We start from the raw sequence: 25,698 nt of genomic DNA, 5'->3' as shown, positions 1-25,698 counted from the left end.
TTTCCAGGTGGCGAGCGTAACTGTGGAGTGCATGAGCTGGTCTGCGTCAGAAAAGGTAGGGCGGATCAGAGCTCTGCGAGGTTGAACTTTGACCCCCCTCCCCATCAGCACGTGTCACTGTTGTACTGTCAACGTCAAGGGTCGTCCTCGTTCTGCTGTGTTTGTTTCGGTCTCCTGTCGTGCTGTGAGCTCAACGCTCCTTGTTTCATGTTTCAACTGTCGATGACATCGAAAATGTTTGAATGAAATTCAGAGACAAATTCTCACAAGTCAAAACGAGTATGCAACACTTATTACAATGAAATACTTTTTCAGTTTAATTATCTTGTCTTCACTGTGCCCAATATGGGTATTTAAATTCCTTAAAGTAAATTAATTGTGCTTGATTAAGTTCGAAAGATGAGTTGAAATAAATACATTTGTAGCATATTACTATAAATTCAAGGTATTTATTTACTAACCTTTTCACCTGTATCTGCTACAAAATTACCCACTTGAGTTTTTACAAGACTACAGCCAGATAAACGTAGTTTTTGTTGTGTTTTATTCATTATATAATTTTGCTAAGAATTTTATTGACACCTTATAGACACAACATATTGAAATATAAATATACATGATGTAATCTAAACAACATTAGAGGGGTTACTACAACAACAGTACATTGCACAGTCATCTTTAGTATTTAATGGATAAACCACACTTGAATGTAAGGTATATTCTATGCAGCCGAGATGTCCATGTTGTTGTTGAAGTTGATGTTGATGAAGGAATCTCAGCGGACCTTGTTCTTGTCTGTATAATATGTTTATTACACAGAAGTTTCACAGGTCAGACGGGCACCATGGTATACCCGGAGACAACACAAGCCAAATAGTGAAAGTCTGCCTTGCCGATGCCTGACAAGGATTCTTATAGGGGAGATACTTACCCCAAAACTAGAGATAAAATGACTTTACACATAGGGCCTCTGACTAAATTAGGGCATGTTTCGTACCTAAAGTTAAAGAAGCCTGTGAAAGAACATTCCTTCTTTACCCATCCATTAGCAGGTCCGATATTATTCCCTAGGTCAAAGATCATTCCATATTAAAAAGATCCATTAGCTGAATATACAAAATATGTATGTTTGTTGTATTATAAAGTCATTATAATAATAATTTACCTTCTCTTCACGTCACAGGAGTGAGTAAACATGATGTGGTATCTAAGTGAATGCAGATAGATGATGGTGCTGCTACAGAATTGTTCAGACTCAGTATGAGGTGTGTCTCTTTTTCGAGGCACTCTGATGAAAATTATTATTTTTTTAACTAAAAATGATAAAGTGGATTCAGATTTTTTTTATCCCAGTGGATCATCAGCTGAATGGTCTGGCTCCATGTGCGCTAGCGTGTGGTTGTGTGTATGTGTGTGTGTGTGTGTGTGCGCGCCTGTGTGTGTGTGTACACAGTAGGTACTCTGCACTGTCTGAATATGTGTAGGAGTGTGTGTGTGGGTGCTGATGACAGTGCTTATATGCTGCCTGTGGAGTGTGTGGGCGACTTCATGCTTCTGAGATGAGTTTGTGCTTTTTGACATTCAAAATGGCAACAGTTTCTATGTGGACAGAACGAAACAAAGACAACGAGACATGCAACAGTGAATAAAATGAACAAGCATGAATATTTGTCAGCAGTGAAAACACCAAAGTACATTTATATTTGTCTTACTTACACATAGCCTACTTCACAGATTTAGTTTTAGTCCAGTGTTAGCTTATCATCATCATGTATTGATTCTTGTCTGAGCCTCCCCACACTGACAAACTAGTTGTCCCTTCTCTATGGACACTGAAGTTCCATAGTGAAGTTCCAGGCATGCAGGTGGCGCTGAGGCAATCATAGACGTGCCATTCTCCCTATTATAAGTTTGCCCATCATCAGAATGATTTTGAAGCTGTTATTTTAGGGTACAAAAATAACCTAGTGTTGCTATAAGTAAAGTTACCACTTAATAACTCCTCTTTCTTTCAAACAGTGTTTGATATAAATCTCAATATCTGAACCCCAATGCAACTTGACTTTTTCTTATCTTTTATCTGTCTGTATTCAATACTTTTAGGTTCTCGTCTTTATCGATATATTCTTGCAAAATCTTTTAGGTGTTCCCCTTAATGACAGAATTATATGTCTGTGCTCTTATTTGTATTGTGTAGACCTGATTAATTCAGTGTGTTTGGTCTAACAGGCCTAACACAGCAGGAAAAATACCTAAAACACCTAACAACCCCCACAGAACAGTTGCATCATCAACCATATCAGGTTCTCAGCAGCAGCACAGACGGCGTGTGAAGGCTACACACACACGTTTTTCAGTGTTTCACATATTGTCATTTGTTTTAAATTAATCCCTATTTCATTTAAAAAAACAAAAACAAACATTTCCTGTTACATCTTTCTTATCATATTGATTTTATTATTGATTTAAGTAGGATCCCTATTAGCTGATTTTCCTGGGGTCTGAAGTTCTACTGGAACGACATGACACCACCACGTGGCTAACTAACGCATTTTGAGGCATAATTCCTAAAATAACAGAAACCATCCTTCATAGTTATTGATATGACTGAGACTTGTTTTGTTTGGTTCATGTCGTTTCTGCTAACACAGAGGAGGCGGGGTTTATGACTATACTTCAGCCAGCCACCAGGTGGTGATCGAGACGCTTTGGCTTCACTTTCGGGAGCTGCCATGTCTTCCATCTGTTCAAACTGTGATGCATATATATAAATACATAAATCTACATATATATATACTATTCATGAACTATAGTAAGTTTTTATCATATTTTAAAAAATCCTAATATTTTGATGAGTGAAGTATACAAAGCTTGGGTGTTTTTATGCAATATTCAATTCCTAATATTTCATATTTGTACATACTGTATGAGGTACACCTTATTAATCTGTGCTTCTTGCGTAACAAACAATGTCTTTTACTGTTTAGTCTTGCTGTGAGTAATCAGTCAAGACCCCCCCCCCCACACACACACACACACACACACACACACATGCACACACATTATCTAAGACCTATTATCTGTGTTTTAATGAAGCCCGGTTGATTTGTTGAAGTATGTCGAACAGGAAAATTAGAAATAATTATAGACGCCCCAACACTGTGTTACAGCACCACAATTTCCCGTAGCAACACAATTATATTCAGGGTCCGGTGATGGAGGCCGTTGAAGACTGAATACAGTCTGTTTATAGAATAAATCAAACACATATATTCACACACTGTGCTGTGACTTCAGGAAGTCCAATGTAAAGAGAGCGTCTCTGTGGGTTTCTCTGATTCAGTCTCTTCTCCCTGTCTGAGCCTGTTGAGGAGCAGGATCCCGCTCCATCTGTGCTGTGATAAATTCAGTCCACAGTGAGAAGCTGGTACGGTGTGAGCAGACAGGCATTCCCATGGTATAACGCCTCCTGTGACCGAACACAGTCACTTACCAAACAATAGTCCCAGCTCAGTGCAGGCAAATCCGGGCAAGAGAACAAACAATTACTCAACGTTCTTTTTAATTTATTTAGTTTTCTTCGCAGAGCAAGAAGTAACAATATGTTATGTCACATTCGTCCCTTGTTCTTTAGATGTGAAGCTGTGAGTCTTTGATTTTGTAACAGTCTTATCGTCAAAGCAAACTGGACTGCTCTGGTTTTTACACACTTACATTTTCCAGAACTACAGCAGATAAAAATGTTTTTTTCTTGTGCACAAACACATGAAGTTAATAGGTCAAATAAATACCTATACGCAGGGTGAAAAAAATGCAGTATAGCATAGCAGTGAAGTGAAAACAGACAGATGAATGGCAGAGTTCAGCTAATTGTTTCAGTCATTATACTGGTATTAAATACATGATCATGCTAATTTAGCTCATTATCTTCCTTTTATAACTGGGGCTGTCACAATTATGCCTTAATTCCGGTGATTTTAATGAGTGTTTGAAATTTGGTGCAGTTTGATTAAATTTGAGGAGACTGTTGGATGTCTGCAGAGGTTTGCACTCTGACTGGCATTATAAAAAGGTATAAGTACAACAAGGTCTGGCACGAAACATCGCAAATTAATCAAGTAAATCAAGACCGTGTGTGGGAGTTTTGTTCCATAACGTTTGGTCCACTTGCTTTTCTCCGACGCAACCGTCACATGCAAAGGATTGTTTGGAGGTTTCTAGCAGTGAGAATCTGAGTCGGCTGCAGTTTGACTGTATAGCACAGACATGGGCAAAGTGGGCTCTTTAATCCGGCCCGCCGAACTTTTCCGAATTAGTTTTTTTTAAACTAACAATTTAGTAGCACTTGAATGGCACTTACTTATAGTACTTTGTAGTTTTGCTTTATTTTTTAAGAAATTGTACTTTCTTGCTTCTTGTGGTTCTGGGTTTGTACCCTCGGGGTTGAATGCACTTATTGTAAGACGCTTTAGATAAAAGCGTCCGCTAAATTAAATTTGACCGGGAGTGTGGTGTATAGGGCTGAAAAGGGCACATGATCTCCCTTTACTTTTTCGCTTTGCCCTGTGAGCCCTTCTGTAAATTGAGCGGATCAAGGAAACGAAAAGTGGACAATAAGTGCAGAGTGTTTAACACCGAGTGGACAACAAAATACTTTGTCACTGAAATCCAATCGAAAGCTGTATGCCTGATATGCCGAGATACTGTCGCAGTTTTCAAGGAGTACAACATCAGCCGTCACTTTGCTACTAAGCATGCTAACTACGCTAGCAAGCAGTCAACGCAAGATCGGGCAGCTACAGCTCAGAGGTTGGCTGAGTATTTGTTAAATTGCCTTGCAAATAAATGCTTTGCTACTTGTTAAAAGCCATGTAATTTATATTAGTTCACAAAAATACTCCATCCATCTGGTCCTGGCTCCGCCCCTCTGTCAAATTTTAGAACCTATTGTGGCCTTTTCAGAGCTCAGTCTTTTCCTTCTCACTGCACATAACAATCCAAATGCTGTGGATGGTGGTAAGAAAACAAAGTGGTGCTGACACCTTTGTGTTTTCTCTATTAATCCAGTTTTAAAACCTCTTGTCCATCATGTAAACAGTATTTGTCTATTTCGGACTCTAAAGGTGCAGTAAGTTAGTTCAATTACAAAGGATGTCTTCTTTAGTAAGCTAATCATTTCTCAAATGTCCCTACTTGTTTAGCAATAAACTTCTCTAACAGCATATGACACACATGCTGTCATTACATGGTGGCTGTTAGCTATGATGCTACGCTCCTTTCACACATATTAGCCTCATGTGTATTGTCTCATTGTGCTAATATAATGTTGCATCGGTCATCCTCAGCCAGTTCTCATTATGTTGTGCAAAAGAAGCTGGAATTTCCCCGAAAGTGACATTTTAGTAACATAGTGTCTTCGCTTGTTAATTTGTAACTCGTACTCAGGAGACACACCGTTAGCACGGCATGGTGGAGTGAGTTCTTTAATTTTTTTTGCCTCTGATTAAAACATAATTGCTTTAGTTTCTGTGAAAATGTCAACACGCTGAACACACTGCAGGAGGTCACCCCTGAAGACCGATTGCTGCTGAATGTTTGGTGAAAGGAAATGTTTCAGTTTTCAGTTTGAAAGGGTTAGATGGGACATTTGGCAGCAGTTGAGGACAAATGTGTGTTTTTAGCACATTTATTCACTGTGATAAGACGAGATTGATCCACTGCCAGAGGAGAGAACAACTGGAAAACACTGCATCTCAGATAAGATGTCTCCCCTGTGGCTGTGCCTGATGACGACTTAGCACCTCCATGAGGGCGTTGGAAGGTCATACGTGAGGTGGAAGGCGACTGTCACAACCTCACTCAGATGGTTGTCATCAGCAGAGGTCATCCTGCTTTAACAAATCCTGCTGGTATCTATGGTCGTCGAATTCCAAATCAACCCGTGTCTGCTGATGTGCAGCAGCCTGTGTGTTGCCTTTAATGAGATTTGACTCGCCTGTGTATCTGGAGTCTGGAGTGACGCTTCCCCTAAACTTGTTGCTATGGCAACCGACAGGTTGTGTCTCTGCAGTGTTACAACCTCGGCCTCTCTCTCCTATCTCTTCCTTGTGCACTTGTTTTCCATGTCTTCCAGACTCTAGAAAGTAGGCCATTCTTTTTTTTTGGCGTTGCATTAATTATATAATATTTTAAAAAAACGTCATACTACCCTTGATCAAAGTCCAACCAATTAGCTGTTAATATTAATAATCACTGATTCACAAACTGGAAGGTTCTACTATCTTGTAATCGCCTGGCTTTCATTTTTTAATGCAACAATTATCCTCATTTGATCAAAAAATCTAATAAGTTTATTTTCCAAAATGTTGACCTACATGTAGAAACATCCTTAGTGGGACAATAGTAACACCGTCATCATCTAATCCATGGTCCAAGTTCTTTTACTGACATATTTTATGCCAAAGATGATTGGATGATGAAAGTTTGATGTGAATTTTTGTTGTTGTTTTTCAGTCTCTCCGGAGGTGCTGGGGTTTCTGACAGCTATTGGACTCTTCATCATCCTCATGACCTTCCTCTTCTGGTACCTCAACAATAAGTTGGAACTAGAGAATCCAGGGAGCCTCCAGTGTCTTGATGAGTTCAGGAAAACCACAGATCTGCAAGGTACAGCTGCTCATATACACATCATGTAAGGTTCTGTGTCATGTCCCTATGCTCAGCTTTCTCTTATGGAAAGTTCTGCTCAGATATTCCACCAAATTTATAATGGAATCGTGTGTTTTGCTCTTTTGAGATAAACCCAATGCTCTGTGCAAAATAGTACTTTCATATTTAGCTTCAGGTTTAGGCTGTTTTCTATGAGAGCCACAGTGTCCAGTATACAACACACATTTTATCCGCTGCAACACTGGATACTTCAGCCTACGCTGTTTGAAGAGATTATATAAACATATAGCACTTTTCATAGCATAAAATGTGTTTCAAGTTGCTTCATAAAAAGTGACTTCAATAAACAACAGATCCCTAAAATTAGAATATTCTCAGACAATAAAAGATGGTAAATCTATAATAATGTATCCAATGTTAATAATGAAAAGAAAAGGAAATCTTTGAGATTAATTAAAAGCAAGACAATCCAAAAAAATATTTTTATTATAATAAAATAATAATAATAAATATTTTTATTATATTTTTTTAGATGTTATTATATATTTCGATTTACTAATATAAAAGCTAGGATGGTGCCGGGTCATTTTATCTTTAAAAACGTAAGAGAACTGTAAACATATATCCAGGACGTTACGGGCAGCCGGTGAAGTGATGTGATATGTTTTTCTGGTTTAGATTTAGATTCTAGACACAAGTTGCAATTGGTCTTATTAAAACTGTGTTTTACAGTTACCTAGGCATGACAGTAATAAAGCATGGGTCAATTTCTGAGCATCCTCTAAAGAAAGGTAATGTCTCACTCTGACAATGCTTCTTAAATGTTAAAATACTATTTTTGTACCCGGCACTGATGTGGTTTCAGGTTTTTCTTCTAATTTGGCCTATTGAATGTTTTTTGTAGAGCATTAGCAGCTTCTAAATTCTTTCACATAACCTAAAGAAGCATAAACACATAGATTTAATTCCGAAAGGGAAAAGAGATATAATTTGCAAATATTTCAGCGGGGACCTGGTAGATACCTATGTTCCTTTTTCAAAAAACTTGTGTGGAGTAGACAGAATTTTTATAATTTAATTAAAAGCTAAAAAACTGACAGGTTCCAGCAAGTTCTACATCAGCTGGCCTCATGTTACGTGTGAAAATTGTAGACCATTTCACTGACGGCAGCATGAGGCCATTCTCCTCTGGCCCTGGCCTTTCTCAACCTGTGAGGGGGTGATTGTCACTGACAGATGTTGGGATGTTTACCTGTCATCTGCCCCAGAGGCCTCAGAAGTTTAAAAGGTTGGTGGCCCCAGGGAGCCCGGACCCCACAGGTAGCCGGCTCTACCCTGAGTACAACTGGTAAACCTTCAGTTAAAACAAAGGGAGGCAGTGTGAAATAGCGAGCTGATTATTCTCGGTGTCTATTAATGAATCTTTTTCTGGAGTTATTTTTTTTAATACAAATATTAAAAAATATTATTTATTTTTCACAGATTGAATTTAAATTTCATTTAAATCGATTCAAAGAAGATGGTCCTTCTATCTCTTTCACAAATTGGATTTTTTTTCTACATTTTTCTTTATTAAATGCTATCTTTTATAATTCTTAACGGTTTATGCTTAGTGGCACACTTTACAAGTACAGCAAGGCACTGTCTGTCCAATCTGTAAGGGGGTCTTAGTAAGGCGATACTGATCCCTGCTGGAAAAAACAGAGAGTTACAACTACAGCAACCGTGGTTGATCCTCAAGCATAAACTGACTGAACGGCTCCTATTTTTTTTTTATCTTTGTGATTTTACTCCATTTCCTTTTCTGAAATTAACTTACCTGATCCAGCTACGTCTGCCCTGTGTATCGGAGTTATTCTTTATTTTAATGCTCGCATACTTTTAGTTTTTATGACTATTTCAGCTGAGTGTGTTGAGTTGTGAGCAGGTACACATTTATTATAATATCATCCAATACAGTGTTTTCTATCTACTGACTTTTCATAACTCAGTGCTGGAAAATATTGTGTCTTCCTTGAAATATCACTAGTAAACAATTGCATGGTTTTGTTTGATTTGCAATTTTTTTTATTAGATGAGATGTTTCTAGGAGCTGACAGAGAAGTTCTTACATTCCATTTTACATATCCAAATTCTAAAAGGTAAAGCTCTCAGGGATGGAGATGAAACGGTCTGAAAATGTTGTATGCCGATTATAGTGAATCAAATTATCATATCAGTATTATCGTGGTATTCTTAAAATGTGCTGTAAATATTGAAAAATTACATCTAGGACTCATATTTGTTATGCCTCCTTGAATTCTTGATAAGTGCTCAAAACATCATATACATTTGAGAATATGTTACATCGCTGTGTGACATTACCCAGATCCATAAATTAATATAAATCACTGAAATGATCATTTAAACAGGGTCATGCAGGAGAAATTAAATAAAAATCCAGAAAGAAGCTTGGATGAGTGTGCAGAGCAGCAAGTCAGATTTTATAACTTCACGCATGGCCACAGTTTTCCTTATACCTTGAAGGATATTTTTTCAAATTTGGTACCAAAGTTCAGTTTGAGTCAAAGATGAGGAGAATACGCCCCCTTCTCACTCAGAAGGCGGTGCAGGTTCTGGTCCAGGCCCTGGTCATCTCACGCCTGGACTATTGAAAAATACAACTTCACCACTAGATGTCACTAAATTCTACAAACTGAACCTTTAAAGATACATTTATTCAAGTTCATGAGGCAAAGGTCAAAGGCTAAGGTAAAGTTGGCCTCATATTAGTCTGGAAAAATAATGCGTTTAGACAAAAACAACCCTGTTTGAAGGAGACATACAACCCCCGGGCATAATTTCTAGTTTCCATATAGATTTAGAATTTTTGTTGATTATCCTGTTACAACTGTTTCAATATCCTCAACCTATTCAAGATGTGCATTTATAGATCTCCGTGAAACACCCCAAGATTGGGATTCTATCAATGCACAGTTTGTGTCAGTCAAAGCTTCAGGTCTACTTGATTTTAATCGACAACTAACTCTCCGCTTGAAAGAAATTTTAGTCACAACGTGTCCCACAGTAACCAGGCTGTCGTTCTGTATCCCAAACAGACAAGGCCTACTGTGATGCCAACCTGCGGGGCTCATCATCAGACAGCGAGGATGAGCTGATGGGTCAGTATCAGGAAGCGGTCAGCCGCTCCCAGGGCCTCCGGGGAGGAGCCAAGGCAGCAGCTAATATCAAGCATGGAGGAGGCTTCAGCTGGGAGAGCCGACATAAGTACAGCCCCCTGAGTGCCGAATATGACGGCTACAGCAGCGAAGCTTCGGCCGACGACGGTAGGTTCTATATCTGTGAAATTAAACTCAAAAGCCTTCCTCACAGTATTCAAACTGTAAATGTTTTTAGGTCATTGCTCCTTTCTGTCACTTCGAATGTTTTGTTTATTTTTTCCAAGAACATCCACAAAAGACCCCTCAGCTGTACATTGAAAAAGCAGTGAGATTAGTGCAGATATTTCCCTCTTATCACTGCAGTAAGCTTGAGTCAGACTCTACTGTGCCTCCACTACCAACAAACCCAAGCACCGCACACACAACACACACACCGACACACACTGTCAGTTAATCCAGAGAGGTGATCAAAGCGAAGCTCCTGTTCAGCACACTCTCCGTGGGAGGGTTGTGAAACAGTCAACTGTCTGCATAATCTGCACAGCCGCAGCCTCACACTTCTTTCTTTTTTTCTTTTTTTTTTATCTCTCTTTCTCATCTCTCTCTCCCATCTGCCAGACTTGTCATCTCAAGGCATTTACCGTGGTGGTTGGAAATCTTTTTTTCATCTTCATCATAGACTGCATAACACTGGCACTGACCTATTTGGATTAGTCGGTTTGTTCTCTTATTCATCTGTTCGAATACTTGACTGCAAAGGTGGCTTGTTTATTTATTTGACTTCATAAAAAGTACTATACACCCTCCACCTCGACCTCAAATGTGAATCAATCATTGAAGGCCTGTTATTAATTTGACATGACATGGTATATTAGCTTATTTGTTATATTGGACCCATTCTGGCAGTTTAAACACCGTGAGAGACAGAACTGGGGAAAGTATTGTTTATGTATTTGAAGAAATGGTTTGACACTTGCAATACAATAATTTACTTTTTTGCCCAGAGTTAGTTAAGGACCTCAAATACGTCTTTCATATCTGCGGGTTAGCTTAGCTTAGCATAACCAGCTAGACAAAAGGTAACGAGGCATCTCCACTAACCAGACTCTAAGTGAAAATATACCAGAAGCAATCACTGCCAACTTGTGCCAATGATGTGAACAAAAACTCAAACAACAGTGCAATAACAACTTCCTAAAATGAGAGAAACAATATTTGAGAAAGATTTATTATAGGCCTATGATATACTACAGCCAGCCACCAGGGGGTAATTAAGACACTTTGGATTCACTTTTGGGGATCTGTCGTTCACGGTCTATGAATAAACTAAAGGATATAATAAATTAAGGAATGAGCTATGGGGGAGTGGATTTGATGTCATTTTTGGATGCCAGAAAGAGTCCATTTAGCTGGTTTTCCTCCATTCCCAGTTAAGCTAATCTAAGCTAACAGGCTTCTGGCTGAGGATTATACCACACAAAGTACAGTAGCATATTCTCATATACCTCTTAACAAGAATATGAAAAACAGACATTCCTAAGTACTAAAATATCCCCTCAAAGGAGAAAAATAATCAGATAAATGATAAATAAATAAAATGTTGCATTTACATGTTTACAAAGAGTAAAATGTAATAATCAGGAGCTCTGAATCAAAACAAACGAAATGAAATGAAACAAATGAGTGTAACAATTTTTTTTCTAAGAAATGTTATGACAATAAAACTGAGTACATTAATGATTGAAACAACTGCGTCCAAGAGCCATTGTTTTCAACCACTCATTTATATAAGTGACATCCAACCAGTTAAAATAAAAGCACTGGACGGATTGTGCAAAGCTTTAGGAGATCACTGTTGTCTTCTTTGGACACATGATATGTTTAGTTTGTTCTCCGTCCTCAGACAGGAATCCCTGGTGTTTATGTCTGACTGTGTTTTTCAAAGACAAAAACAATCTCATCTTTGCCAGGGTCTAACTGGTGAATCATGTCTGAACCAGCTCTGTGTTATATAAGACAGGGGTTCAAAGACTCAGTGTATTGCACCATCTATTTAAAGCAATGTTTGAACTCGTTGCTGAGGGGATAAATAGTGCATGACACGCTTCTGACTCCATTAGCAAAGACAGCAGCGCACTGGTTGAAAGGTTGTCATTATGCAAGTGCTACAAAAGTTGTGTCTCCTCATAACCACTAGATGGTCTCTGTCATCCTCAGCCAGAGTTCACATACAGGGTAACAGATTGGAAGTTTTGGCTGTTTATATTATTTGTTTAAGACTTTCACTGCATTTTGAAATGCACACACAGAAATTGAATTGGGGGGTTGAGGGTTACAGATTCTCTCTTCAAGGAATTGTCTCACAACAGCCTCATTAAATCTTATCGCTGCATTAGCTTGAAGGATAAGAGTTAATCAATGATTCTTGTCAGTCAAGTGGTTCTTTGGCACTGGCGAGAACAAGTGATCTAGATTATTAATTATTCGCTGTCCTCTAGCGGGACAATTTGTCAGAACAAAATCTGATTATTGTTCATTTAGGTCTGTGCATTATTACATATATCATGTGGGAATAAAGTGATATGTAGAATGTCTTTCTTTCAAAAACCTTCAAGCTTGTGAAGGTTCCACTGGTCGCTGTGAATTAATCATAATCAAATTAATGTCGCCCCTGTCTCTAGCTGGTCATGACGCTATCCTGCCTCTGACTTTCATGCCCTTTACATACTACTGTGGATAGTTTTGCTAAATGAACAAACTGTATGTACCGTAAAACAGAGCATTTGGGGAATGATGACATCACAGCTTACTTGGCACATGCGCACTGTTGCTTTGTGTAATGAGCATGCGCCAGAAACAACAACAATGGCGACAATATGACAGCCCAACATTTGGTTTGCATGGCTAAGTCTTTAAAAATGTTGCATCGCTGCACCGCATTGCATTCACAGGTCGTCTGCCTCTCCCAATAACACATGGACTTTTTTATACGTCTATACTATCATTTTTAAAGGATCATTAATGTAGACTTTGTTGCCACCTAATGGCCCGCCATGTTTGTTTGAGCATTTATAGTCTTTTTACGTTCTCGTCTGGACGGATATACAGTATTTTGTGGCAGGAGATTATTTTTTTAAATAAAGAAGCAGTTTACACTGCATCTGTTCTTTTGGACAAAGCCATAGCTGACTTGTTTTCGGTTTCTCTTCCTTGTGAGGAAGAGAGAGGCAGGGATTTGACTCATTGTGCCTGGAAGAAATCATTTCAAATTGATGTGGTTTATTTATACGACAATATTGTACCTATGAAAAGTTAGTATTTGTTTTTATGTCAGTTAAATACCCTTAAAGGTTTGAAGGATTTTATTGAAGATTAAAGATTTCGAAGCAGATTATTGTTTTCCTTAAAATAATAAAGATTGCATCAAGAAAACATCCAGGGAATATTTGTAGATTCTCAAAAACTTGTTTTTGTATTGGTTTAACAGATTATTCTAGTCAAGTTCCTTTTAATGCACTCACCCTAAACTATAACCTTCATTTAGTGAAGGGAAAGCCATGTCCATCCATTGTTGCCCTATGGTTAAAAGAGAGGTTCGTTATTTTCCTCCCTGTGGTCAGGCTATGGTAGCTGTTGCTCTCTCCTCCACTATCTCATAACAGCAAGCCATCATGGATCAGTAATGATCAAGCAACAGCCTCGTACCTGAACTGACATCTGGTCACGATTTCTCTCCAAAACTCAAAATGAAAATTGGGGGGATTTAGTATTTAGATTCCATGATGTGGCTGAAGGCCATTTTCATTTAATCTCCAGCTAGACTTTATTTTATTAATTTCAAACAAGCCTTCGTAAAAGTTCTAAGGAGCCTGTAATATTTCCTCTTAACTCACATGGCTGCTTTTGTTCAGGACATATGTATTATACATGAGGGGGCTTGTGCAGAGGCTGCAGAATCAGGGACGGTGCTGCCCTTGTGGCTCCTCTCTCAAAGTAGGAAGCTTCCTAAAATAGGTAATAAGGGAGAGAGAATGGTCTGCAGTTTGTCTGAACCAGCTTCCTATCTTTGAGCAGGATGACTATTTCGATATAAATGTAATTATTGACATTAAACAGAGTGAAGAGAAGGAAACGCTTATCATTAGGTGGAATTTAAAGTTCATTATAATGACTTGTCATCATTACCTAAGTCTTTCTGATAAATACCTGATAATAACATCCATGAAATGAATCTAAGTCAATTAAATGTCCTCATGAGTGTGCGTGTGCGTGTGTGTGTGTGTGTGTGTGTGTGTGTGTGTGTGTGTGTGTGTGTGTGTGTGTGTGTGTGTGTGTGTGTGTGTGTGTGTGTGTGTGCAGGTAATGCATCCTCTTCTGTATGGAGATGAATCATTGCCATACTAATTGGAAACATATTAGCAACATAATTAATCACTATGGCATCTTTTTTTATCTCATCTCAGTGCTTTATTTATGGTTCCGTTTATGAGGCTCATAACACACACTAGTTAACGACCTGCCCCGAGCCCCAGAGTTTAGAAAGACAGGTGAACTCTACCACAATCTTATATATACAGTCTATGCTCTTCCATGATACTTGTTACCCAGGATCAACAATATTAGATTAAGTAAAGAAAAGACGACGAGGCAACAAGGATAGAGAGGTTGGCTGTGAGCCAAGTTCTCAACAGTTTTTCACCCGCCCTGGACAAACTGTAATGGTAATAATGAACATCAGTATAACACATAACATGCTGAAAACAACACTGTTGTGTAAAGCCTGAAACATGCTTCTGCGACTGCGTCTGCGTCTTTTCACGCCGCTGTGGCGCAAGACTCGTTGTCATTCATGCTTCTCCAACCGTTGCGCGTCTTACAAAGCAATTCCGCGCCAGAACACTAGGCGGAGTAATGCTTTTTGTCGAAGACGACCTGAGAGACGCCTTCTTTCTTCTTCATCGATTGTTTATTTACATAGCTACTGCGGCTCCTTGTAGCCTTTTTCAGGCGGACAAATACACCAGTCAGTGACGGGTTATACAAGTGGACATACTTTCGGATCTCTTCTGCCAAACGCTCTTCTATTTGGTCCATATTCATTCTTCTAAATCTCCCGTTATTTCTGCCTGTATTATGGGGCATGAAACCGGAAATGCAGCTCCAGAAGGGATCTAGAGCAGACCAATCACAGCCTTGCGGGCTGAGTGAGCTTGCGGAGCTTTGCCGTAAATTTTAGAAAAGTGGGGCGATGCCCGTCAGCACCTAAGAAGGGATACATAAGCACGTAAGGGACCCGGAAGGGCTCTTGCACTTACGGGCCCGTGAAAACGCAGAAGCATGTTTCAGGCTTTAGTGTTTGACTAATACAACGCCTCACATTTGATAATTCCGCCTGTAGTGCCTCTTTTTTACCAGGAGGTGTTCGTGTACATAAACATATATACGCCCACAGAGTATCTTTTGTTTCTTTCGTCTTATGACACAACGCTTAATACAATGAATGCTGCCTCCACCCAAGTGAGGGTACTTGGTAGAAGTTCAAATTAGTTTTTTTGTATATTGGGGAGGACACGATAGGCTTTTAGGCTTTTATAGAAACCCTTAGAAACAAGCAATTCACAACAACTTACCAAATAATGAGGCTACTCACAGCAGAGAACAATCACTTATTCAGAATTTCTAGAATGCAACATGTTAATGTATTCCAAGAGTCATTATGCATTTATTTCAGTCCAGTCCTGTGCAATTAACTACTAAGATGTAAAAAACACATATGGTGGACTCAGAGGCCGATGGCGAACAATTCCTCTGCAAACAACTGCCGGCCTTTGAGAAGTCTTATTATAAAACTCAGGGTTTCTACGTGCACCATTAAATAAACAAATGTTCAAATACCTACACCAAAATGCATCGGTGCTCACCATTGTAATCTTAGCCTGAAATGCTACACGGAAGGGCTACAGTTATTTTTCCTGTTGGTGTCAATTAATGAGCTTTGAAAATCATTCTTAATGCTAAGCTAGGCCAATAAGCACATGGCATTAAACCTCTTATCTTAAATAAAATGCAATTTCCAAAGAAAAAATCATCTTTATATTGCATAACCCTGTAATTGTCTATAAGAAAAATTCTATTTTTCTAATGGGGACTGTAAGGAGTGGCACAATTGAATCGTAAACAATCATGTGATAGCAATGTTTGCTTGGAAAAGCCCCCCTATACTCACTTGTTTGATCAACCCTTGAACATATTTGTCTGAATCAGGATCATTTTACATACATTCATTAGACAGTGGGTTAGGCTATTTGCAGACAGAGGATGGAGCTTTCCCTGTTTGCATTATTGATCATAACTGATTGATAGAACTGTGTTGAATTGGTGTTTTGTGAAATCTTACAATAAATTGTTCAAGAGGCCAACTGAGCAAGGGCTATGTGTTTCCCCCTCCTTAAAACCTTGGGCACAACAATAAAGTGTCACTCCGCTAATTTGTCACCTCAGATTTCCATACCAGAGTCTCACATTTAAGATTCACAAATATCAAACGGGCACCCCACGTGAAGAGGTACAAGAAGGCAAAACACGGCTACTGCCAGTACAGAGGCGATGAAACTGCGTGAGGGAAGAGTGGGTTAGACGAGCGGAGGAATGGTAACCATCCCAATTAGCGGGCTGGAGAAAAGAGCAGTGCTTTTGCACAGCAGCTTCCATCAAATCAACCGCCCCCGGCTCAGCGGGAAAAAAGTTGCTCAAAATGGATTTGCTCCTTTTATCAAGCCCTCCATGACACTTAGTTAAGACTCCTTTGCCTCCATCCTTCCACTGATATGTGCCACTTTGAGCTGGTGTCTCACTGACATTATTAAGAGCGAAAGTTTCAAGAACTTGGGAGAAAGCTGGAACAATGAGTCGCAGCGGATTACGTCATCATAGGGTTGGCTTTTTCCAAAAGTTAGGAGACAGCATAAGAAGGGGATTTTTTTCCAAGTTATTTTCCTCTTGTTTTCTGTCTTTCTTTTGCAAGAATCCGGGTATAAAGCACTCTTTGCTAGTGTCCCTATGGGAGTATTAGCATCGGCTGCTAAATTTTTGAGAATCCAAATTGGACAAGGGAAGCAGATTTGAGAATGCAGCTGGCAACACTATTCATGGTTCTCTATCAGTGCCACGGAGATGCTCAGTGTAACCTCATTCTGCATGTGCCTTGTGAGCATTTGAGGCCTTTTAAAACGGTTAGAGGCATTAAATCTGTGACAGATTAAGAAGTATTCAGTTCAGCTGATGTTTTATGTAGGTTGTGCATTCAGAGGATTCCTCTCACAGACCACATCATGCTCATGAGGCCCGTGTGAAAGATCCTGTTACATTTGTCAGTGAAAATACATTCTGTGATGAATAGGATATATTGTATTATATCTCAATTCAAAAGAATAAATTTTTTACCTGGATAACTATTAATTAAATGATTATTGACACATACTTTAAGAGTGTTATCAAATTAAACATATCACATGATGCTTTGTTGTAATCTAATGATAATTTTGTAAAAATACTTCTTCATCATGCGCTGTTCCTGAAAATAGATTTTAGAATATCTCCCAAATGTCAAATAAAATCAAAACATTAATAATGGACCTAAAGTTTAAGCTAAGATTCTGTGCAGATAATGTTAGAGCTGCTTCCACTCATTACTTTTTTATCCAGAATAAAAAATATATCAAATATAGGTTCAAATTTAAGATAATTTAAAATAAAATAAAATAAATATTTTACCTTTATATCTTCACTTTTATGTCATATCTTATATTAGGCACTTTGAAATTTCTTGTTTATAACATACATGCAAAAATAAGACTGCATTGTCCTTCCTACAATAATGACTGCTCCTTAGGCGTCATCATGACTTTACATAGGGCATCGGTTCCCAAACTGGGGTACGCATACCCCCAGCAGACTGTAAAAAGTTTGAGAAACACTGACATAGGTAATATATGCTTTGCACTTTATGTTAACCCTGATATGATATCTTGCTAAAGCAACGGAGAAGTTGCTCATAACACTGATGCATTTATTATCAATGTTTTGGAAAGAAATCGCCTTTTTTTGGATTATTAAGAAACATATCTCGAAGGAATGCAGTTTGCCTAGTAAAAAAATCTTTCAAAGTTATTAAAAAAATGGTTTTATAATAACTTTGAAGGATTTTTTTACTCATTCAATTTATTTATGTCCTTTTCTAATCATGTAATATTTAAAGGGAACAGTGCTTAGCTGTAATGTCACCATTTGATGCTCCTTAGCAGCTGTTTTGGATCTGTAATCCCTTGGCAGCACAATAACAGTACAGAAAGGAAAATATACAACATTAATACCAAACTACACACTAACACGTCACTAAAGAATGTTTGTCGAATAAAGGGGAGTCATGACCATAGTGAGAGAGGGCAGAGTAGATTTAAGCAGGTTTTTAGGTTGTTTTTAATCATGTTGATGGAGCTATAGCCCCTCACATCTCATCAGGTTGTTCAACTGATTTGTGGCTGTAGCAGAGAAAGCTGAAGCAAACTGAAGCCAGACTCAACTAGAGCAACACAACAAGCAATATGCCAAATCCGTAGGCCTGCCGCAAAAATGTAGCCTCATTGTGTTTTAAGTGACTGTGGCAACTTTCATGCCATTTGTATTTTTCAGAGAGATGTTTTTGGTCTCGCACCCAAGTCGTTATCAACAGCGCCTCTGTGCCGACACTATGAAACAGCAAACAGCTCCTTATCCTCTTTTTTTTCTTATCGGGACGTTTCTGTAAAGAAATCCCCGGATTTGCAAAGTTCCACTTAAAGTCACCATATCTTTGCGGGTCAGCTCACAGCGGAGGTAACTCTGTGACAGCGGATGTACCTGAGTTGGTGTCCAGGATCGACTCATCACATCTGATCAAAAAGCATACTTGAATACCAATTGGTCATAAATAAAAGTGGAAACATCCTGGGCGCAGAGAGCTGCGTCCCGGAAAAAAATTTCAACAACGCCTTAAAAGAAAAACATTTTTATAAAATTTTGTATTTATATTCTGTATAGGCTCTTTTCGTCTCAGGATGTTGGATGGGGTGGAGCCCCAACACCCTGTATTAACCAGCCCCCACTTACCTTTTGTTTTGTTTATCATTAGACTGAGACATGATTGATTTAGTTTGACAGATCCTTAACTTTATCTGCACGCATGTGCATCATTCATTAAAAAGTCACACATTAATGTACTTAATAATTTGTATTTGTATTAATTTCCTTCTGACCAGTAAACTGCATTCAGCGTATGAGACGCACACCGCCACTGGATGAGCTTCAGCCACCGCCCTATCAGGATGAGAATGGCTCTCCACGGATGTCTTGCACAATGTCTGACTTGGGTGACGCCAAGTGTGATCTTTCCCAAACCAGCGGCAGTCCCCACCTCTCCTTTGGAAAATGTTATAGTGTGGACAGTGACGACCATGAGACTGAGAGTTACCTCAACAAGGGCTATGAGGAGGATGTACCCAGTGACAGTACCGCCGTCCTCAGCCCAGAGGTAAATACCAGGGATATTATAATAATATATGACTGTGAAAATGTGTTTTTTGGGTGAGATGTTTACATTGACCATATCACTCTTTAGGATATGTCAGCCCGAGGATCAGCAGCGCGGCTTCCTAAAGGTTACGAACCAGATCCCATTGCAAAATACGGCACTCTGGATGTAGTGTTTGACTATGACTCAGAGGAGCAGCAGCTGGCGTTGACCATCATGGCAGTAACGGACCTTCCCGCCCACAAGCGCACCGGCAACTTTTCCTGGCAGGTCCACCTGGTGCTGCTTCCCACCAAGAAGCAGAGGGCAAAGACGGGGATCCAGAGAGGCCCGTGCCCCGTCTTCACAGAGACCTTCCGCTTCAGCCACGTTGAGTCAGAGATGATCAGCAATTACGCCCTCCGCTTCCGACTTTACAGTATGCGGCGGATGAAGAAGGAGAAGGTGCTCGGGGAGAAGGTGTTCTACCTCACCAAGCTCAACCTTCAGGGCAAAGTGTCTGTGCCAGTCATACTAGACCCATGCTGCTCTCTCCTGGTGAGTACGATCGGAGCAGATGTTGGCTTTACAGCTTTCGCGCAACACTCTAATTGCTCCTCTACACTGATTGATCTTTGGTATGGTTGATTAACATTTTCAGAGCAAGGTTTTATTTTGCAGCTTGAGAGAATATTAAGATCGTGTTTGATGAATCAGTTACTTTTGCTTGGTGTCATGAATATGAGCAATAGATAGTAAATCAAAGTCTGTAACCTGGAACAAGATTGACAATATTTCATAGCTCCCCCTAAATATCTCAAAGTGGCCTTTCAGGGGAACTCGTTTCAGGGGAGCCGGTCTTCCCTTAGCTCCCCCGTAGTTCGAACCATGCCTTCATTGTAACGGTTAAGGCAATTTGGTAAAGGTGTTGTAGACTAACCCTAACATTAGCCCCATTTGACTAGCTAGCTATAGTTATACTGAACAGCTGAAATCTTTCAGATGTAGAACATGATGGTTGTTGTTGAGAAATGAGAAACCCTGCTTTTGTCTGCTTCTGAGATCAAGGGCCCTTTGTTTCTAGAAAAAAATTCATCTTCCGTTATTATTGTAAACTACATATGTCATCAGAATGTGTACTATGGGTTTCCCAAGCACTATTTATATTAATAAAAATAAACATAAAACTTTACTTTCACACAATGAAATCTTGCTTTTCACTGAATATGTAGATGTAGAGGGTAGATCACGGGTGAACAATTTTCTGAATGTCACTCTCAGGCTGGTGAATCCCAGGTCAGCCTCTCAGATATGACATGCAGTGAAAGCGCCTCATCATTCCAGTCAGTAAGTCAGACTTCCACACCAGAGATCCTTGTGGGCCTGGTGTACAACGCCACGACAGGACGTCTCGCTGTGGAGATCATCAAAGGCATCCATTTCAAAAACCTAGCTGCCAACAAGCCACCCAGTAAGTACCATAAGACGTTTTATTTGAGCACAATGTGGGAAGAGCAGTTAACAGTAAAACTATTAAATGTTTTGTTTCAGATACTAGAATGGAAAGGGACAAGTTGAGCTGGTCCATAGGGATTTGTGTTTATGCAGCCATACTGCATCTTAAATCACAATGTGAAAATATGGGATCTATGTATTAAATGTACTATTAGATTCTGAGAATAAGGTTGTGTTATTAAAAGAGGTCATGTTTGATAAGAAAGTCATAATATTTTGAGGCAAAAATTGTAAATTGTTTTAATATTCTAAAAAATTAAATTGAAATGTAATGAAAAAAAAGTAATATTAGGAGAATTAAGAAAACCATGAGATTTGGGGAAATAAGTAGCACGGAGAACATGTGATTGTTTGACTTCGACTCCTCGATTTAAAATCTTGAACCAATGTAATTGTTTCTTGAGAAACTATGAAACCTCTCTGAATAATATGCAGATGTTACCAGTGTCAGCCCTGCAGTTGTCTACTATTTTACATGTTCTCCTCCAAAAAATAAGCAACTTCTTCAAACTCCAAGTGGTTTAATTGACAATTTCTTGCACAATCTTTTCTTTTGGTGAATTGCCCCGGTGTGTGGATCAATAAAGATTTATATTATCTTATCTTATCTTATCTTATCTCTTCAAAGTCCTGAGACTTATGATGATGTGGTGCTGATGTGCCAAAAGATAAAGTAGTTCCTTATTTATGAAACATACTAAACATATAACTTAGAGTGCAGATAACAGGCGGATTTTCTGATTCCTCCTTTATAATGACACATAGCCTAAAATTACAAATATATTCTCTTAATATGACAACTTTTTTCTCATAATCCTGACGTACTGACCTGAATCTCGAAATCTCTTCGTGTCTGGCATTACTTTGTGCGGTCTTTTGTGCAAATAAAACGGTGCCACAGTGAGACTGCAAAGCTTATAGCGTCTCTGTAGAGAAGATAGTTTTATCTATCCCAGCTTCACTACCTGCTTTGTGGTTTCCCTCCTTTCCCGACCAGACTCCTCAGTCAGTTTCCAGGGATCCAAACAGCAAGTTCAAACAAAAAAAAGCCTCTTGTTGAGCTTTGTGCAATGTTGTTGACCCTGTTTCTCTTTCCTTACATCTTCTGTTGTGTCTGCACCTGAAATTCTCTCTCCCTGCCACCTGTTTTGACATCTTGGTCCGCTGTTTTTCTTACTGCTGTCCAACCCTTGTTGTCAGATGGACTGTTCTGTTGTCTAAAACACTTGATAGGTGGACAGGTTTATATTATCAGAGGTGAGTCCCTATCCCTGTCCCAAAGTGAGGTGCTATTTATGTTCAGTCTTGGACCTTTTTATACTATCTTCATGGATGCAGGTAATTGCATACAATTTGTTGATTTCTCATCATTTGTAATTAAGATAAACTATTTAATCTACTTTCAGATCTTATCTGTAAATAGATTTTCACGAGAGAAGAATGACACCTGTCTTGTGTATGTACACTATATGAACCTAAAGCCAGTGGCTAGCTAGTTTAGCTTCACATAAAACCTCCGGTACCAGTGATGACACGACTCAGGGTGCTGTCACACCTACCTGTTTGGTCCGGACCTACAGACTTTTGAGTTTCGTCCGAACTAAATTAGCAGGTGTGAAGGGTGCTTCAGTCAATAATTTTGTCCAGATAAAATGGAACCATGGTTTGGTTCTTTGCTTTGTGAAAACAGCTTTTTTGCATTGTTTGGACCTTTGGACCAATCACAGGAAGTTAAGCATGCAGCAATAAACAATAGAATAAGAAAAAAAGAAAGAGGTAGGTGCGGCTCGCTAGATCACCTGTAGTCTTTGCCTCAAATGATATAATATTTGAACAAGATTGTTTATTTTGCTGGTAGTAATCCCATTAAGATATTACAGTGGCAAAGAAATGAATGAGGTGAACAAGTTCATTTATTTCTCCATTCAAACTGAAAGACTATTTTCTTCTATTTCTTTGAAAGATGAGATGCACATCTATCGAAAAACAATCCATGTCAATTATAGATAGACGCAGCCAATGCAGGTGATGAGGACATGATGTACTTACATGTATGTCACACACAATCTTTTAGTGCACTCCCTTTAATAAGAATGTGAAGCCAAAACTAATCAGATCAAATGTAAGCAATTAACAATTAGCAATTGATTCCGACCAAGGTCAGAACTTTTAGGTGTGAAAATGCCTTAAATCTTTTATATGAGTAAAACAATCACTATAAACTGACAGAGCCAAGCTAGCTGCATTCCTTTTAAGCCTGAAACATGCTTCTGCGTTCAGACGCAGTCGCAGAAGCATGTTTCAGGCTTTATGCTAAGAAAAACTGATGATCTCCTGGCTTTAACTTTATATTCAAGATGCAAAACTGAAAGTGGTATCCATGTATACTCTGGTGAAAAATCTAAATTTAATTCTGGTCTGGCACTACAGCAACTTTTCACACTTACTCATCCATGAAGATTATTGCTTGTTGTAACCTTTGTTCCCTGTAGTTGTTGAACGCATATCTTATGCATGCAGCACTGTCACCTCCCTCCACTCTATCTCATGTCTGTCCTGTGTTTGTGCCTGTGATGCCTGGAAGTCTTTTATTCTACTCAGAAATAACACTTTTCACGCTGTGGTAACTCAATCTAGTTCGCTTGGTGGCTGATGGCCAGCTAGAAGCAAATGCTGTGCGTCACTGACTGCTGGCTTAATCCAAACAGTGGGCTACACTTTGGCATGCTTTGGCTGTAATTTTTCACTTCATTTTCTCTGCTTACAGCATACGAAACAGAAACAGGACTTCTGGGATAGAGTAGCATAAATGTTAATCTTACACATGTGCTGTCCTCACATTAATTGCCATGATCCTTGTTTATTCATGAACGTCTGTCACTAATGACTAGCTGATTTTGATATTGTTTGTGCTTTCCTGAATAGCATACGCACATACTGTATAGTCTTCAAATTACATTTAGAAGAAAAAAAGTCACATCTGGTAACACTGACAAAAATCTTTGTGCAAAATCCTCATGCAGGCCTTGATTGACTTTGTGCGTCTTACAAAGTGGAAGGAGTGCGGTGAAAGCCGCGGAGCAATTTCAAAGCTCCTTTTCTATCATTTCAAAACAGTACCAAGCCGACGAGTCAAGTTAATCATCAGTCGCAGCCCCTCTCATTCAGCAACAATGCCCAAGAGCCATGCATCACCGCTACTGACCACTTAAGACATCCACAGCTCCACACAGGCCATTCAGCAGCAGTCAAAAAAGAAATCAAGGCTATTTTTTTTCACTGTGCTTTTATGTCAAAGAGAGCAACTGAATGTGTGATTCAAGGCGGTGAGCTAGGCGTTGGAAGGCAGCTGGCACTCGACAGCATGAAAGCCCTTGCAATTCATTCCTTCTACTCTCTCTTAGACAGGAACATAATACACAGTATTATTACAGAGTGTGGTTGTAGACGAGGGGCGAAACACTCTCAAAGGCCTATTGTGATTGCCAGTCTTGCCTCATTTACTTTTCAGCCGGATTTGTGGCTTCGGTTTAAGTCATGATTTCTGCATTGAAATGAGGAGTGAATAAGGCAACCTTGAATGCTGAATCACTTGATAACGGAAAATTTATAATGTTTTTCCTCTTGCGTTTTTTTCTTTTCTTTTTGGGATTAAAGGCACGATATTTATTGAAAAATATTTTTTTTGTTTTGTTGTACAATAAGACAGAAGGGAATCGGCTGGGGATAAAAGATGGGAAATGTCACACAGAGTATCAGTGACATAGCATAACAGCTGTTGGCTAAATTTAAATACTGCTCCCAGAAAACTTGTCCACAGATCATGTTCTCTCTTTGATTGTAAGGATCTTAATTATTTTTGTTCCCAATCGGAATTATCCACCAGTTACTATTTGTTTGTGAATTTTTGAACATTTTCTTGCAGCATAGGTGCATCTTATCAAAAATATGTGACTGTTGTTTTGTTTTCGGATTCAAAATACAATAATAACAGCCACATAGTTTGTTCCAGAAACGGTTCCTTGTCCTTTAACTACAGTATTACTAACTTTTTCTTGCCTATATTCTATCCTCGACAAAATCTCCTGCTGCAGGTTAGACATACGGGAGTTGCATAGCAACAGGACTAAAATAAAACTCCTTGAAACCTTTTGAGTTCTTGCTCTCTGTTATCAGGAGCTCTCACAGCTGTGCTTTGTTTTTGATCAGGAGAGAAACCACATCCTATGTGGTCAGGATTAGTTGCAGTGACATTAACAAGAACAAATGCTTTGTTGGGGGAAATGTGTCATACTGCTGCAGAGGAAACACAGCTGCAACAGTTGGGGATACTTTGATTCAAAGACAATAAGGATTTTGCACAAATGATCCAATACTTAACTTAGGAAAGACACTGAAGCAATGTACACCATCATACCATGTATAAAATATATATCAGAAAGGTTTGCTTCATTTCCCCTCTTATTGTCCATTCCAACTGTTTCTCATCTAGATACATATGTTAAGCTGACCTTACTGAACTCCATGGGTCACGAGATGTCCAAGTGTAAGACATCCATCTGTCGGGGTCAGCCCAACCCAACCTACAAAGAGACGTTTGTATTCCAGGTAGCCCTTTTCCAGCTATCGGACGTCACGCTCATCCTCTCCGTCTACAACAAGCGCAGCATGAAGCGCAAAGAAATGATTGGTTGGATTTCACTCGGCCTCAACAGCTCCGGAGAGGAGGAGCTCACCCACTGGACTCAGATGAAAGAGTCCAAAGGACAGCAGGTTTGCCGCTGGCACAGTTTGCTGGAGTCCTAA

At 39.2% G+C, this 25,698-nt stretch overlaps 1 protein-coding gene across 1 annotated transcript; it reads left to right on the top strand.

Annotated features, from left to right (window-relative positions):
• On the top strand, positions 1 to 25,698 carry syt14a (synaptotagmin XIVa; the record flags this gene model as incomplete). The annotated part of the gene is made up of 8 exons (XM_053434984.1): positions 1 to 55; positions 6,514 to 6,666; positions 9,768 to 9,995; positions 19,127 to 19,398; positions 19,486 to 19,935; positions 20,659 to 20,848; positions 22,093 to 22,149; positions 25,385 to 25,698. Coding segments are annotated over 8 exons (1,719 nt in total), but the record flags the coding sequence as incomplete, so codon positions are not given.

This window comes from Pleuronectes platessa, chromosome 11 (genome assembly GCF_947347685.1).
Source record: "Pleuronectes platessa chromosome 11, fPlePla1.1, whole genome shotgun sequence".
Lineage (NCBI taxonomy): Eukaryota > Metazoa > Chordata > Actinopteri > Pleuronectiformes > Pleuronectidae > Pleuronectes > Pleuronectes platessa.
This window is presented reverse-complemented; position numbering and strand designations above follow the sequence as displayed.